We start from the raw sequence: 14,213 nt of genomic DNA, 5'->3' as shown, positions 1-14,213 counted from the left end.
CTCCCCCGGGCCCCCCACAGGTGCCCCACCTGCCAGGGCTCTGGTCCTTTAAGGAAAAAAAAAAAAAACAGAGAAAAGCCCCGGGACTCCCTGCTCCTGGTGCAGCCTCCGGGCTTCGGGGGCTCCTGCAGATCCCCCCCATGTGGTGGGGGGCAGCAGGGATCGCCCCCGCCAACAAGAGCAGTGAGTCACGGGGTTTCTTCAGGTTTTGTTTTTTTCTTAAAGGGCCGGAGCTGGCCCGTGTGGGGCACCTGTGAGGAGGCTGGGGGAGTGAGGGGGGGTGGGATCAGGGGGCTTCTGCAGAGCCCCCCATGCAACATGGGACAGTGGGGGGCAGCGGGGATCGCCCCCCACCCGGCAGCTCCTGCTGAGCCAAGGCTTTTTTTCACCCCCCAAGTGCAGGGAGCTGGGGCAGCAGGGAAGCCTTTGCTGGGCTGGGAGAGGGGCAGGGGATGGGCCTGACTTGGCTGATTCGGAGATTCAACCGCTGCCGACTCTCCAAATCAGGTTCAGCCAAATCGAATCAGGACAGTGATTCGAATCACTGAATCAAATCACTGTCCCCTGAATTGGCCGAATCCAAATCAAATACTAGCTGCTTCACACATGCCTATTTGCGCTCCACTATAATCCCAGTCTATCACTGTTGATTCCTGCATCCAGATCATTAATAACATTGTTGTACAACACCACACCCAAAACTAACCCCCTAAGAACCTCACTTGAGACCTCCTGCCAATCTCACATTGATCCATATAGAGTTACTTTTTGCTTGCAGATATACAATGACTGATTGTCTACCTAATGGTAATATAGCCAACATTTTTCCAGCTTGCTTACAAGACTGGCATGCAAGATTGTATCAAAAGTTTAACTAATATGCCAGGTATGTCCACCACATTTTCCTTTATCAACCAAACCAATTACCTGGTCAAAGAAAAAAAAAACTTAAGATGTTTTGGCTTGATTTAAATCTATGCCTAGTGCTAGTGCTCATGCTTTTGTTCTCCAGATATTTGCAAACCGACCTTTTTATAAATTGCTGTATAACTTCCCAAGTATGGAAGTCAGACAGACAGGTCTTGGTCCTCCATTTTCCTTTTTATAAAAATGGGCATGATATTAGCTCTCCTCCAGTCTCTGGGAAACCTCAGCTTTCAATTAAGAGTTTGCATGTACTGTATTGCCAATGGCTCTGAGATTTCTTCAGCTAATTCCTTCAACATGATTGAGTAAATCTGATCAGGCCTCCCTAATATTAGTTAAGTGAACTATCTTTTACCAGCTGTCACGGCTGAAACCTGTTTTTCAAACTTGCCAATAGATCCAACCTGAGGAAGAGACCGAGCATGAAAAAAGTTTCATTTTTGATAAAGTTATAAGAAATAGAAAGTAGCAGATTCTAATGGGAAGTGCTTGGCCAGTGTAACTATAGAGGCTACTACTGCTCAGCATAGAATAGCAAACCCTTCTTGCCACAAACCAGAATCCCATGAGTCACAACCACTTCCCAGACTGAGAATTTAAAATGAGACTATCAATCTACAAGAGTGCTCTGTAAAAGTGCCATACAAACAGGGCCAGATCCAAGCCGTTGAACTTGCCTACCTTATGCCCAGTAGCAAGAGCACTCACTCTGGAAATGAGGCCCATGTTCTAAGCTCTCCTCAACCTTAGGGGACTCAAACCAGCATCTCTTAGGAGAGTGCCCTAGTCATCAGGCTAAGGGCACCCTGCTCTTTTTGTTGTGGCTAGTCCACCGGGAAGTAAAAAATGCAAGATTCACGGGGCCAAAAGGAGAAGTAGCAAGACAGAACCTTCCTCTATAGCCCAGTGAGGGTACTGCCCTGGGAGTGGGAAGTGATGCATGCTAGCCCCTACAACTGCCAGAGTCACTTCTGGTTCTTTAACCAATATCCATCTAATGTAAAATGTATAGACAGACCTGGCATCAGAACTAAAACCCAGGACTCCCTCTGCCACGTATGTGCTCTAACCACTGGACTACATAGTCACACTCTGGTTTGCTGGCTCTTTGCCACTTGAACTCTGGCCCTGCTGGCAGTGGCTGCAGCCACTCATCTCCTATAGTGCAAAGGGGATCTGCACTATACACATAGGATTACACCATCATATTTTTTCTTGTCGGAGGGGCTGCGAGATAAAAGAAGCTGGGGATCTTGGGCAGATATGCCACAGGGAACCAGGCTTACTTGCCATTTTAAGCTGCCTGCATTTCAACTTGAACGCTTTCCTTTAATCAACCCCACTTCAGCATTACCTTCATCACCATCTGCCCACCTGGAAGGCGGTGCTCCAGCCTGGGCACATCGAGGAGGATCCGCAAGACAATTCTTTGAGGGATTCCACAAGTGGCAGCTGTTGTAAAGAAGCTAGACATGATGCTCCCTCCCAGCTGTCAAATCCATGGATCTCAACAAGCCATTTTAGATGAGATGTGGGGAATCCTCAGCTTCCCCTGGCTTCTAGCCATGGAATTGGGGCCCAGACCCTCAGGCCAAGAAAACAGGCTCAATAAGTGACAATGGGCATTTTGTTGTGGATTACAATGGGGCCAAAATTTCACCTCTGGCCTCCTCAGTCCTAAGGATCACCACAAAGCCGCTGATGTTCCCATATATTTCATTGCCCTCCTATAGAGAAACCAAGAATAATGTCACTGATGCCAGGCATTTGGGTCACCTGAGGTCTTAAGTTAGACACCTGAAGTTAATTGCCATCTTCAGAACTACAGGCCCTACATATTTTTTACCATCAACTTCTATCTTTTTCTTTCCCTTTTTAGTCCCCTCTAGTATGTGGCTGTGTTCTCCCCAAGACCCAGAGGCCAGTTCTGTAGACAGATTTCCATCAAGCTAGGCAGTGACCCCTAATGATGGCAAGAAGCCTGTGGTGGAAGAGAGCTACTTCAATGCTGCTATGGCAGGGCAGTGAGCCTTTAAACTGCCCACTCCATGCAGTGAAGCTACTTCCACAAGGGAGAGCTCATTGACAACCCTCCGCCACTGTCCCCTTTCTTTGGAAGCCATGCACTGGACCCAGCATGGAGTAGGGAGAAACTCACAGCCTCAGATACCCACTCCTAAACCAGGTCAAGAATTCCAGGGTATTGCTAACACCTAGAGGTCCATCCAGAAAATCAGAGGTGAAGGCTATAGAGCTCTGTACTTGGTGCTTTCCTAACACCCCAGCTCCTAGAGGCATGAGAAGCTGGAAAGTGTCACCCAGTGTGATCTTTGCAGGCTTAGGATCCAGAAGGCACAAAGTAGCAGAGCCCCAAATATGATATTTTTAAAAGCCTTATGGTTGTTGAAGACTTGCAATTGGGGCTATTGAGCTGAGCTCTGCTCTGCACCAAGACTTTACAGAAGCCTCTCTCTGCCCCAGTCCAGGTCCTTGTTTTGCTGCGAGCACAGACACTGTGGAAAAGGACACATCTCAGGATTCCCTTTGCCTGCTCCTAGATGCCCTTGAATGGGGACATTCAAATGACTCCCACTCTCTGTCTCTCAACATAATGCCTCTCTCATGAGCCAGGAGTCACATTCTACTTTAACATGAATTACACTCCACTTCTACTTGATAAGTGCATTATCTACCTAACTGCATAACACAACACTGGTTCCAATGTTTTGCCTATGGCTTACTTTGTGATAAACAGTGGTTATCTCCATAATGCTTCACAACATAGTGTCTTTCAGCCCCACTCTGCTTCATAATATAACTGACCTCCAGTTACTGCACACTAAATGGCCCCAGAAATGGAGAAGAGGAAGCAGCTTTCAAAGGGCTGCTGCTATCAGAAGCTTTGAAAATGATGGGAGCTAGTCCCTTGGCCATGTTCTCCTCTCCTTTTTAAGGAGCTGTAAAATTGACTACTTCCCATCGCTTTCCAGATTTCTAAGCATAGCCTTGGTATGATCAGATCCTCAAAAATGAGAGGGGCTAGTCAGTTTGGGGGTCACTAATACTACAGAACTGACAGCGCTGGGTTCTTTGCCTACATTAAGACTGGATAGGCACATACTCCAGGCAAGCACACACCTCCAGCCCCAAGGCTATTCACTAATCTTAAATTGTGCCTGTAACAGGAATAGCCATAGTCATGCACTCTGTACAGGACCACACTGGGCCCTCTGTCCTCCCCCAGTGCTGGGGCACTGCAAAGGAGCTTGCTGATGGGAACTGCCCTGCTAAGGCATGTGCTATTTTTGTGTAATCCACTTGCTAGTGATCAAGCCTGTTAACAGCCTGAGGCCAAACCTCTGCAGAACAAGTACAACCCACATTGCAGCACCACCAGCTTCAGCACTACTTCCCCTCCACCCCCCAACTCCCCTCACCAAGTTGCCCAGCCCTCACCAGAAATAACCATCTATGTGGAAAGGGATGCTCAATGTCTCTGCCTGTCCATGCTGGGTCCCCTCTGTGACACAAGCACCTGTCTGCTAGGAACTGGATTGACTAACACGTTTCACACAAAAATCCAGCAAGCACCATATCACGGGACATGTGCCAGGGACATCATGTCATGGCCACCATCCGGAACAGTTCAGGGCTCCTTTGATAAGCTTCACATGCCTTGCGTTTGCTCCAGCAAAGCTGTCTGACACCAGCATGAAGCATTTTACTTTTTCCCAGGGTTGGGGGATGAGTTAACAGTGCTGGAAATTTGACTCACTCTACAGCAGTAGGAAAGTTAACCACATCCACCCTCTGCTCCTGACACAGAGGCTGGGAAGGGCAGCCCACTGAAAGAGGGGAAGTACACAGGGGAGCAGGAGGAGACAGGCCGATTCTCAGAGAGACCCTGAAACGAACTGGGTATAGAGAGACAAGGCTCAGGGGACTAAGAGCAGCATAAATGCCCTGATCACGCCCATGAGGACTGGATTTTGGCCCATCTCCTCTGCAGCAAAGTAGAGCTGAAGGACAAGGTCTCTCCATCTCCTCTGCAGCCAACCTGAGCTGAAGGACAAGGTCCCCCTGCTTGGAGCTGCAGCAGTCACAACCTATGTCAAGCAGTGGGTTACATACAGTTACATCAGAACCAGTGAGCGCCTCTCCACCTCCTACACAGCTGGCACTCTCAGCATCCCTCACGGCTTCCACTACCCTACCAGGGAGAACGGGGCAATTATTGTCTGGAGCTGTTGTCAGCTCTGTGTAGGACAAATGGCTAATGAGGGACAACAGCACAGAGGGCACTAGATTCTTGCAAACACCACAGCACCTACTTTCCAGTGTCTAATTTTCTCTGTTCCCCCTTCTGAGGGTGCAGCTCTTTCCCTCAGGATTGCCTGCATGCCCTCCAGTTTCTCCTGAAGAGGATTAAAATGAAATGTGGGGGAGCGTCTTCTTCTCTGGATAGAAAGACCTGGGAAAGGAAGGAGGTCTCTCTGTTTTTTAACTTTAACAAACCCCAGGAATGTCCCCCATTTGTGCCACCCACATTTGTGCTGGAGGCCTTGGGTGACCTGGAGCTGTGGACTGAGAGATTTCTCAGTGTGAATCAGTGGACTAAATACTTAACAGAGAGCTTTTTCTCCAAACCTCTGTGTTAAAAAGAGGCTCAAAACCAAAAAAAAAGTGTCTGATATAAAATCATTTCCCTCTGACTTAATCTCTGTCACTTGCAGTTTCTCTAATCTGCTGACAGTCGTGCAGGAATACAGGGCAGACAACCAGAATAGATGTTGGATTTTACTTTCGTTTTACATTTTCAGGCCTCCTCTCTCCATCTCCAAAAATCAAGAACAGGCTCAGACCCTATTTTCCCCATCCTCAGGAAGCTTGGCTGAGCCAGCCCAGTGTCCCATGTGCTGTCCTGTGGGAAGTGACAGGAGCTGTAAGTTTTCTAAGTGAACAGTGGAAGGGAGTGGATCACCTCCTGGGAAGGAGGGTGCTCACAGGCTGCAGTGGCCTAAAACCCCGCGTGTGGGTGTTCAGGGAGCTTTCACCCTGTTCTTCCAGGAGATCTGCGTAGAGTCAGGCACTGTGCTGGGAGGAGGCTCCCAGTGATTGCCTGCTATGGGGCGTTGAAGCCGCAGTGCAGGCATGGGGACTAGCAAACTGGCACAGCATTAACCCAGGCAGACAAGGAACGTCACAGAAAAAGATGCCAATTAATCCCAACCCATCCTCAAGTCCGAAAACCAAGAGCTCTCTCCATGACAAGAGAAGCCAATGACAAAAGGCTCTACTTTCTCTCTTGCACTGCAGAGCAGCTGCACCTTCCAAGGAGCAGCCTGCTCCCACCAGCAGTAGCTACCCAAGCAGCAAGCCTCAGACAGCCCTCACATGAATCCACAACCACCCTCCAGCACCATCCAAAGAATAGCCTATGGGAGAACCCTGCCAAAAGGCAGCAAACTAGGCAAGTGCCTTTGCTTCCAGTCCAAGGAGCAGCACAGACAGTTATTCCTTTGGACTGGCCTCAACCCCCACAGGGAAGGCTTAATAGAGCATGAGCCAGGATTCAGCCACGAAGAGACGCAGCTACTTCTCATGTCTGTCTCCATACCAAGGTCAACACCTCCCATTGCACAACTGCCCCAGCCGAATCACCAGTGTGCATCCCTCCAGCTGATGGACACGCACACAGCAATTCCTCGCTTGGAAGCAAACTGCATAACAGCAGTGACCTTACCTTAGGGGATCCGTCCGCTGGGTTTTGCCCAAGTCCCTCCATCACACACTGAGGGTTAGTGCTCTCCAGAGACTGAACTGGCTGATTTTGTTGCCCTAGGGTCCAGAGACAGCCTTCTTGGGATATGACCAGGACTGACTGGTGTCCGACCTCCTCCAGCCCAGCCTCTGGCATCTCAGGTGTCAGATGAAGAGCTACCCTGCTGCCAGCATCTCCCAAAGGGACTCCATCTTCCTGCAGATCTGTCACCAAGGCTGTGTCCTGAACAGCAGGAGCCCCAGGTACTAGGCTACCATGCCCTGACAGACAGCTCTGCCATGCCGACACCTGTACTAAAGCAGCATGTGACTTCATTTCTTCCTGCTTCTCCATGGCTTTCTGTTGGGGAAAATGCTTCTCTCCAGCGCAGATCCTACCCTAGGTAGAGCAATGACTTTACTGCAATCACACAGCTCCAGGGGGTAGGATAAAAACCCAGAAGGCATCACAGCCAGCAAACAAGAGAGAGTCCCAGGAATACACTGCACTGTATTTCTTCACTACTAGGATCAGAGGAAAGGGAAGCATCTCTCTGCTGAGAAAAGCTTGTTTTGTATCATCCTCATTTTGATCTGTCAAAGGTTTGGCAAGCAGAAGATCCACAGTGCAAGCCCCCCCTCCCCTCTCCATCATACAAAGGCTGCAAAATGAGCTGCAGAATATCAGGCTCAGCGCTCTTCTCAGCTGCAGCTCCTCAATGCACAGGCTCTGTCATCGCTCAGCAGGATCTCCCTTCTCGAGTCCAGAACAAACAGCATCCAGCAGGTCTATTTATTTGTTCAGGGTCTGATGCTCATCTGCAGCTCTGTGCTATGGAGGCCTTGTCCGATCTGGTGCTTGCCTCATACTCGCACACGCTGAAGCAATGACGTAGGTGGAGGGGTTGGGGAAGTTGTCAGCCCTTACTGCTCCAAGGAATCTGTCCGTGTTGCCTGCCAGATTTTTCCAGTCCAAGCTCCATCGCCAGCCGTGGAATCACCAAAATCACCAGCCCAAATAACACAAAGTCATCAATATTAACACAGGACTTACACCTAGGAGGATCGTAACGCTGCAAGCCCTCCAATAGAAAAAGACTCTGTTGGTTTCCATGGAAATTGTGCTGGAATGGTGTGTTTGCTGCCTATTGATTAGAGGTTAGGGTACTGCAATACCAAGCTGTCAAATAAGGAATGCACGCTCCTAATCAACACCTATCCCTGTTGATCCAAAATTGATATTGGGCACTTAGAACCCTGGCAGGACTCGGAACCAAAGACCCCTCCTTCCCTTCCATCACAATCTTTAATCGCTTCCTAACCCTAGGGCTAGAGCAGCTCTGTATTTTGACAGCTGGCCTAAATACCACTGAGACCTCAGCAGAACCAGCTTTCAAAGCCCTGCAGCCCATCCTGGGAGCCTGCACAGACTGCTCACAATACAGAATCCTTAAGCTTGCCAGAAATGTCCTGCATGGGAGTGGGAGTTAACGCTGCTGTCAGTAAGATGCATTCCCAGATCAGCTCTTGCATGAACGGTTGCTTCCTACAGGAGGAGTCAGCACAGCTCTGCCTTCAGCTGCTTCTCTCAATAAAGCAGCCAGACTGACGGCTCCAATCTCATCAGAGGGAAGGTTCAGATGCTGTTCATCTTCCCCTCTGGCAAGCTAAGACTCCTACACACTGTGTGCAGTCTATGGCAACCATTTCACAGTGTTAACCAACCAACCGAACTGAAACCATTGCCTGCTGCAATGTGCAAAGGCTAGGCGTCCACCTGAAATCACTCCAAGCCGTAAATTCAAAGGGTGGAATTGAAAAGGAACGCAAGAGGGAGATCCTTGTAAAATCAAATTAGACAGGAGCGTGCAGCGTAACATAGCAAAAAATAGATCACTGCAATTTTTGAGCCTGTATGCAGAGGTATCATACTCTAGAGCAGACAGATGACCTCTCTGTCTGTGCCCACCTATGCACTCCTGATACAGTGGAGTTCAGTAAGTCTTCACTGACACTACAAGCTCCAGAAGTACTGCCAAAGTGTTATTATAACTAAAGGTGGCCCCATGAAATGCAAACACAGCCAAATCAGAACATGCTGTACTTAGCTGTCAGTACTGCTTGCTCCTGACATGCTGGAAGGTTGCTCCATAACACAATGCAATTCCTCCCTTCTCTTTCTCAGGATTGTGTGTCGCTTTTTCTTCCTCCCTGGTTGATGACACATGTTATGGCTCCTGATAGTTTGAGGAAACATCCCCCCAAGTGCTCCCTTGTTATCAAGTGCATTGGAACAGGGAGGTCGCATCTACATGAGATACTGACTACTCCGTCATTTAGTACTTGTATAAACAAGTACTAAATGACCGTGCAGTAACCTGAGTTATTCTGCAGTAGCATCGCCAAACAGTTTTTTTCATGACACTGGCTGTGCAGTAACCCAAAACTACTGCACAGTAGCACTGCATTACGTTTCCTGCCACACAACACTACCGCACAGTAGTCACCGTCTCCTGTAGATGCAGCTGGAGTGTCTCTAGTCTCGCCCTCACCTCAGGCAGCGTGAATGAGAATCTCTTCTGTGGGGCCTGGATGAAGCTTTTATGCTTCTCTGTTTCCCTCTCCCGGCTGGGGTCTTGGATCATGGCTGTGAGAGAATCTGCAGAAGCTTCGTGCAGGGGAGCATGGTGGGATGTTAGCTACGGTGGAAGTTGTGGCTACAGAGTTGTAGCCATCCAGTTCACTCATGTTTCAAATTGCTTTGCACAGCACTTTTTGTTTTGGCTGGGCACACACTGGTCTATGAGCATCTCAAGCAGTTTTCAGATTGGGCTGTCTGCTTCTCTGGTCAGGGAGTGCGAGTTGGGGAGTGTGAACAGTTATGATGCACAGCCGTAAATTTCCACTATCAGAGTATCAGACACCAAGCAAAATGCCCAGGCTTATATCCAGGTTAGGAGAATTGGATGCTGCAGCTGAAGTACCACAACCACAGTTGAGCCCCTCTACTCTGAAAAATATCACTGACCTGGTATAGTTCAGCAAGGAACAACAGTAATGAACAAGAGCAGATTTTAAATAGCTGGATCTGTCTAGCTTGGTTTAACAGCAACTGTGGTGAGGTAGTAAGGGGCGAGCTGCCTGTCTCACTGCGCCCGGCCAGAAACCCAAGCTCCAAATGGCTCCTCTGGGGCACCTCATGTCTAGCCAACCCCCTTCCTGGAGTATACCCACAAGCCTGGGGTACCGCTACCACCACCCAGACTCAGGTCTTTGTCTGGGCCCTGTGCCTCCCAGGATACACAGGCCCTATAGAACATGGGATTCTGGGATGCTTCTGTTAGCCAGAAGCATTCAGCAGTAGCCTCCTGTGCGGTAGGAAAGTAAAAAGGTGGGAACACCTTAGCAGGTCCCTTCCCTCTTAAGCACACACAGTAAGGCTTGCTAAAATAGATAGATTTATTGACCAAAGAGGAATAGGGTGGGGAAGGAATACCAATAGCAGGATATAGAAAGAAAATCAACCTTGAGCAAAGCTGAGTGGCTTGTCAGCCTTTTGATTCATGACTAGATTACAAGTCCACTAAGATCCTAGTTAAATTTCTGGTAAGTTACCCACTTACACATCCAGAGCAAGCTGTGGAGGTCCAAGCTTCTGTGTAAATGTGTTTTAAAATGTCTGCCACCACCTTCTTCCTCAAGGGACCCTCTTAAATAGCCCTACCGACCTCACCACCTGGGACCAGTCAGGGACAGGTGGCATTTGATCCTGGCCAATCAATTTGAAAGACATTACAGTTATCTACTGGAGTGACCTGGGCCTAAGCCCCTGCCCCCATGTTGTGAGGTCAGGTTCAAGACAGTAAAAGCGGCTAGATTCACCCCCTGTTACCTGAGTTTCCTCACCTATGCAGTACCCTGGGGAAAACAGGTTGATAGACACTTGAGAGACAGAAGAGAAACAGACAACCTCCAAAGACAGAGAAGGGTAGAAGGGGATTTTTTCACACCAACTAGAGTGCATAATTACTCCTATATATGTGAAAGAGACAGACACTAAGGAAGTAGAGGAATGTAGCCCTAGGGTAACACTGAGGGGTTGAAATAAGTAGAACTAAGACAAGAAACCCTTGGACCAAATCTCAAGCAAAGCTCGTAGAGGTGGCTGGTGGTCATAGCCCTCAAACTCAGTCACCTCCTGCTTTTTTCATTTCTGAACATTTCTTTCCAGGTTAAGTGCTGACTGACATCTGGGTCTTTGTGGCGGCCCATCTGCCAGCATGCAGTGTTTATATTTACAATGGTATACCTGCCACGCAAGAGGGTAACACCTAGAAGAGCTCCAGGTACTCCATCAGCATTTCTCCTAGCATAGCATTTCTCTGGAGACAGATATTAGGCATAGCAGGTACCATGAGCCAGGACTGCTCTTCTTTCCTTTTAACAAGACTGGGGCCACAATTGTTTTCTCCAGTCCTAAGTGATTTCCAGATCTCCATTGCTTATTATGAACAACTGTCCAGTGCATTCATTAATCAATAGGGCTCTGCATATTCACTGATATTGTATGAGAGGCAGAAAAAAAAAAAAAAGTCAAGGGGACAGGCCTTTATCACTTCCCTGTGTCCTTGTCCACCTTCTGGAAGTTGAGAGCACAAAGAAGTGGTCCAGTGGTCCTCTGAGCCCCAGACTGACATGCCCACAGAGTTATCTGCATCTTTAGACATCTCAATACTTCTGAAAAATTTGTTCCAAGTGCCTTCATACCAGCAACCAGCAGCCACTTGGAATGAGCCTAGTTGTCAAGGGTTTTACTGGGACGCAGATGATTAGGGTTTGACCCTAGAAGGTCACAGCACAGGGGGATCAAGAACAGTTCGGGTTAGGGAAGAAAGACCCAGTTAGAGTAAAAGGGATCAGGAGTAGGTAGGTCAGGAGGCCAAGGTCTGTAAGAGGCCAGGGCATAAGTGGTTACCTTGGGCAAACCCATGAACTGAAAAGGAGTGGGAGGGAAGGATCTAGACTGGAGTCACCCACTAGCCAGGGGTTCTAGAGGAGAGAATAGCTGTACAGGACCAGGACATCAACAAGTGCCATGCTAAACCACAAGCCAGGGACCAGTTGCCAAAGGAAAGGTGTCTGGACTGAAGTCAGGATCACAGGGGATAAAGCTGGAATCTGGAACAAGGAGGCAGAGACCAGGACAAAACCAAGAATTGAACAGGCATGACCCAGGGGGCAGGAAACCAGGAACAAACAAACAGCATAGCACACTAGGAACAAACAAGGAGGCCCCAGGTACTTGAAGCTGGGAATCAAAGGGTGGCACTAAAACCAAGAAGTCATTCATACAAAACCCACCAGAAAGACACCAGTCCTATTGAGTAGCTTGCTGGGCATTGAAAAAACTGCTACTTATTAGTAGACAACCAAGCTCATGCAGGCAATTGGGGCTAGATGGGGGTTAGGCCACTGACAATCAGGATCACTAAGTACCAGCTGGGGATAATTTAGCCTGCCTACTACCCTAGCTCTGGACAACAGTAGAGTAGCATCTACCCAAGGCAAAAGCAGAGACCTGCTGGTCCGAACCGCATGCTGGAGCCTCCCACACACTATTTGGTTCCCAAATTTCCCAAGAAAAAGCAACTCAATGTGCTAACCCTTGTACAGGCACATCATTAGGCCTGGCCCAGACACTGATGAGCTAATTTTAAGGGAAGCTGTAACAAGTGAATCTGAGAAGCAGGTTAGAGCAGGTAGGAAGAAAAGCCCTATAACAGTAATAGACCATGTGTTTTACAGGTTGGGTACACATGGCTTGCTTAGGCAGTGTGCACCTAAAACCCTACCCTGGGCGGTTTTGTTCTGCTGTCCCAGGGACTTGTGCAGTGTTGTGCTATTTGTCTGTCTCCTTTTGAATGGCTTTTCCTTTTCCAAGCTGCAATCAAAGCCCAACTGCATACTGATATCTCTTGCTCTCCTGGAAGCTACCTCAGCCCCTCACCTAAGTGGCAGGCTCCCAAAGCGGGCTTAGCCATGGGGCTCCAAGGTTCTTTCTGGGACAGGCAACCCAGAGGGTCCAGGGATATGTAGGGTGGAGTTACTGGATGAGCATAATCTAAAAGTTTTAACTCCAAGGCCGGGCTCTGCCAGCAGATAGATCCAGGCACATGGGGGCCTGTCTGGGCTGTTTCATACCTGCTAGCATCTCCTAGGACTACAGAGAGACAGCTCCACTCCAGCACGTATGGGCTGCTCCTCTCCTAACCAACAAGAATGGAAGGACAGAATTTGCTGAGGATCTCTCCCGGATCCTGGAGGTCATGAAAGCCTTAGCTGGGTTCTTCTCCCCTTGCCTTACAAAAAATCCTACTTATAAATATACACTTAGATACCTGTTGGATTCTCATTGTGAAAACTGATCCAAGTGGAAAAACAAGGATTTATTTGATATCAGACCTTCAGGATGTGTTAGAGCAGTCAGCAAGGCTGTGTGTCACTCCAGGGCCTGGATGCCAGATGTCCCATGGCACATAGACCTCCTTTCTTAGCAGCAGGCTGAGGGGCACATTGGGACAGGCCCCACCTCTCCATACATCAGTTTGTGCAAAAGGACCCTCAACCCCACATGGCTGTAGCATGGCAAACAACTCTAGTCTGTACACACAGGAAGGGCCACAGGGCACCTCCCCATCAGTCTCAATGGGTGACTTGAAAGGGGGAAGACACTACTTTGTGCCTGTGTGATCCAATGGGAGGAAGGGGGCAGTGGAGGGATGCAAAGGAGGGGAGGTTAATGCAATCAAGCTATGAGGCAGGCCCATAACATTGTAGCCCCATTCTGAACAGGCAGGGAAACAGCAGAATTTCTCCTAGCAGACAGGTCTAGTCCTGAATCATGGATCCTAGAGATGTTGCATAGGGCAAGAGGCATGGGGTTAAATCCTATTTCACCTTTAAATGCCAAAGGGCTGCTTATGCATCCAAATGTAGCTGTGTACATGCCATTTTTGGTACTTACACAGTTTTTAAATCCTATTCGTCTGTAGTTGCACTTCTGAGCATGCTCAAAAGGTTTCACCTATGGCTGTCTAGGAATGAGATCACCCATGTGCACATATAACTGCCCAGAATGTGTGGCTGGAGTTGGAGAACAACCATGCTTCTTGACCATTTGAGCCCAAGGCTTGGGAGATTCAATTTCTACGCCCCAGAGAGATGGGGTGAGGGGCTGAACCTGCATTATCTGTGTAACCCCTTCTTCCAGGCTACTCAGTCCAGAGGCTCTACCACCTATGCCAGCCAAAGTAGCAAGTGATGGATAGGGAGACCTGCACCAGGGTTGTAGACCCTCTGCTGCTGGGAATCACTTCTCTGCCACTGTCAGGGGTCAACACCATTCCCCTGCTACTGCCAGGTGTTGTCGCTGCACCTAGGAGTTGCCATGGGTCCTCTTCAGGTTGCCTATGCAACCCCAGCTCTAGAGGTGCACTGATACATAGGTCCCATATAGGACTGGCACC

General features: G+C 48.8%; 1 protein-coding gene across 8 annotated transcripts in view; it reads right to left on the bottom strand.

Moving 5' to 3' along the window:
- The window catches only part of TSPOAP1 (TSPO associated protein 1), a 253,233-nt gene extending 245,184 nt beyond the window's left edge, over positions 1 to 8,049 (bottom strand). For 2 of the 8 annotated variants that reach the window (XM_019507550.1, XM_019507335.1), the window contains exon 1: positions 6,671 to 8,048. In XM_019507550.1, the coding sequence (XP_019363095.1) occupies positions 6,671 to 7,042 (372 nt within the window). In that variant the 5' untranslated portion in view covers positions 7,043 to 8,048. Of the gene's footprint in view, positions 1 to 6,670 lie in introns of all 8 variants that reach the window. The other 6 variants (XM_019507077.1, XM_019506984.1, XM_019507394.1 and 3 more) reach the window with 5 other exon arrangements.
- Between the last annotated feature and the right edge of the window lie 6,164 nt (positions 8,050 to 14,213).

Source organism: Gavialis gangeticus, unplaced genomic scaffold (assembly GCF_001723915.1).
Source record: "Gavialis gangeticus isolate Ggan-Ray unplaced genomic scaffold, GavGan_comp1, whole genome shotgun sequence".
Classification (NCBI taxonomy): Eukaryota; Metazoa; Chordata; order Crocodylia; family Gavialidae; genus Gavialis; species Gavialis gangeticus.
Note: the sequence above shows the minus strand (reverse complement) of the source record. Positions and strands in the feature narration are given on the sequence as shown.